This window comes from Tupaia chinensis, unplaced genomic scaffold (assembly GCF_000334495.1).
Source record: "Tupaia chinensis unplaced genomic scaffold, TupChi_1.0 Scaffold000078_1, whole genome shotgun sequence".
Classification (NCBI taxonomy): domain Eukaryota; kingdom Metazoa; phylum Chordata; class Mammalia; order Scandentia; family Tupaiidae; genus Tupaia; species Tupaia belangeri.
Genome location: NW_006159539.1, coordinates 278616 through 280523, shown reverse-complemented (window position 1 = coordinate 280523; position 1908 = coordinate 278616). Strand labels below are relative to the sequence as shown.

The window sequence follows — 1908 nt, the reverse complement described above, 5'->3', positions numbered from 1 at the left end:
CAGAAGCCGCTGGGGCCCGAGGTCTTCCAGGCCTACGACCCTGACTCTGCCTGCGAGGGCCTCACCTTCCAGCTGCTTGGGCCCCCGGCCAGCCTCCCTGTGGAGCGCCGAGACCAGCCCGGAGAGCCAGCCACCGAGTTCTCCTGCCGGGAGCTGGAGGAGGAGAGCCTGGTGTATGTCCACCGCGGCGGCCCCGCACAGGACCTCACATTCCGGGTCAGCGACGGGCTGCAGGCCAGTCCCCCAGCCACACTGAAGGTGGTGGCTGTCCGGCCAGCCATCCAGATCCGTCGCAGCACGGGGCTGCGCCTGGCCCAGGGCACCGCGGCACCCATCCTGCCTGCCAACCTGTCGGTGGAGACCAACGCCGTGGGGCAGGACGTGAGCGTGCTGTTCCGCGTCACCGGAGCCCCGCGGTTCGGGGAGCTGCAGAAGCAGGGGGCGGGTGGGGCGGAGGGCTCCGAGTGGTGGGCCACGCAGGCGTTCCACCAGCGGGACGTGGAGCAGGGCCGCCTGAGGTACCTGAGCACCGACCCGCAGCACCGCACCGAGGATGCCGTGGAGCCGCTGGTGCTGGAGGTACAGGTGGGCCAGGAGACCCTGAGCAATCTGTCCTTCCCGGTGACCATCCAGAGAGCCACCGTGTGGATGCTGCGGCTGGAGCCCCTGCGTGCTCAGAGCACCCGGCAGGAGGCCCTCACCACAGCCCACCTGGAGGCCACCCTGGAGGATGCAGGCTCAAGCCCCACCACCTTCCACTACGAGGTGGTTCAGGCCCCCAGGAAGGGGAACCTGCAGCTGCAGGGCACCAGGCTGTCCGAGGGCCAGGGCTTCACCCAGGGTGACCTGCAGGCTGGGCGGGTGACCTACGTGGCTACGGTGCGTGCCTCAGAAGCTGTCGAGGACGCCTTCCGTTTCCGAGTCATGGTTCCACCACACTTCTCCCCACTCTACACCTTCCCCATCCACATCGACGGTGACCCAGATGCCCCTGTTCTCACCAATGTCCTCCTCTCTGTGCCTGAGGGTGGCGAGGGTGTCCTCTCCGCGGACCACCTGTTCGTCAAGAGTCTCAACAGCGCCAGCTACCTCTACGAGGTCATGGAGAGACCCCGCCACGGCAGGCTGGCCTGGCGGGGGGCACGGGATGAGGCCGCCACGGTGACATCCTTCACCAATGAAGACCTGCTGCATGGCCGGCTGGTCTACCAGCACGACAACTCCGAGACCACGGAAGACGATATTCCATTCGTGGCCACGCGCCAGGGTGAGGGCAGTGGGGACATGGCCTGGGAGGAGGTGCGGGGCGTCTTCCAAGTGGCCATCCAGCCCGTGAACGACCACGCCCCCGTGCAGACCGTCAGCCGCATCTTCCACGTGGCCCGGGGCGGGCAGCGTCTCCTGACTACGGACGACGTGGCCTTCAGCGATGCCGACTCGGGCTTCACCGATGCCCAGCTGGTGCTGACCCGCAAAGACCTCCTCTTCGGCAGCATCGTGGCCGTGGAGGAGCCCACGCGGCCCATCTACCGCTTCACGCAGGAGGACCTCAGGCAGAGGCGGGTCCTGTTTGTGCACTCAGGGGCCGACCTGGGCTGGATCCAGCTGCAGGTGTCCGACGGCCAGCACCAGGCCACCGCGCTGCTAGAGGTGCAGGCCTCGGAGCCCTACCTCCGTGTGGCCAATGGCTCCAGCCTCGTGGTCCCTCAAGGAGGCCAGAGCACCATCGACACAGCTGTGCTCCACTTGGACACCAACCTGGACATCCGCGCTGGGGATGAGGTCCACTACCGCGTCACAGCCGGCCCTCGCTGGGGACAGCTGCTTCGGGCCGGCCAGCCAGCCACCACCTTCTCCCAGCAAGACCTGCTGGACGGGACCGTCCTGTACAGCCACAATGGCAGCCCC

The 1908-nt window shown here is 67.7% G+C and overlaps 1 protein-coding gene across 1 annotated transcript in view; it reads left to right on the top strand.

Moving 5' to 3' along the window:
• The window catches only part of CSPG4 (chondroitin sulfate proteoglycan 4), a 42262-nt gene that overhangs the window by 26901 nt on the left and 13453 nt on the right, over window positions 1-1908 (top strand). Inside the window, 1 exon segment of the mRNA XM_027768897.1 lies at window positions 1-1889. This exon segment is cut by the window's left edge and continues 483 nt beyond it. Within this exon segment, the coding sequence (XP_027624698.1) occupies window positions 1-1889 (1889 nt within the window).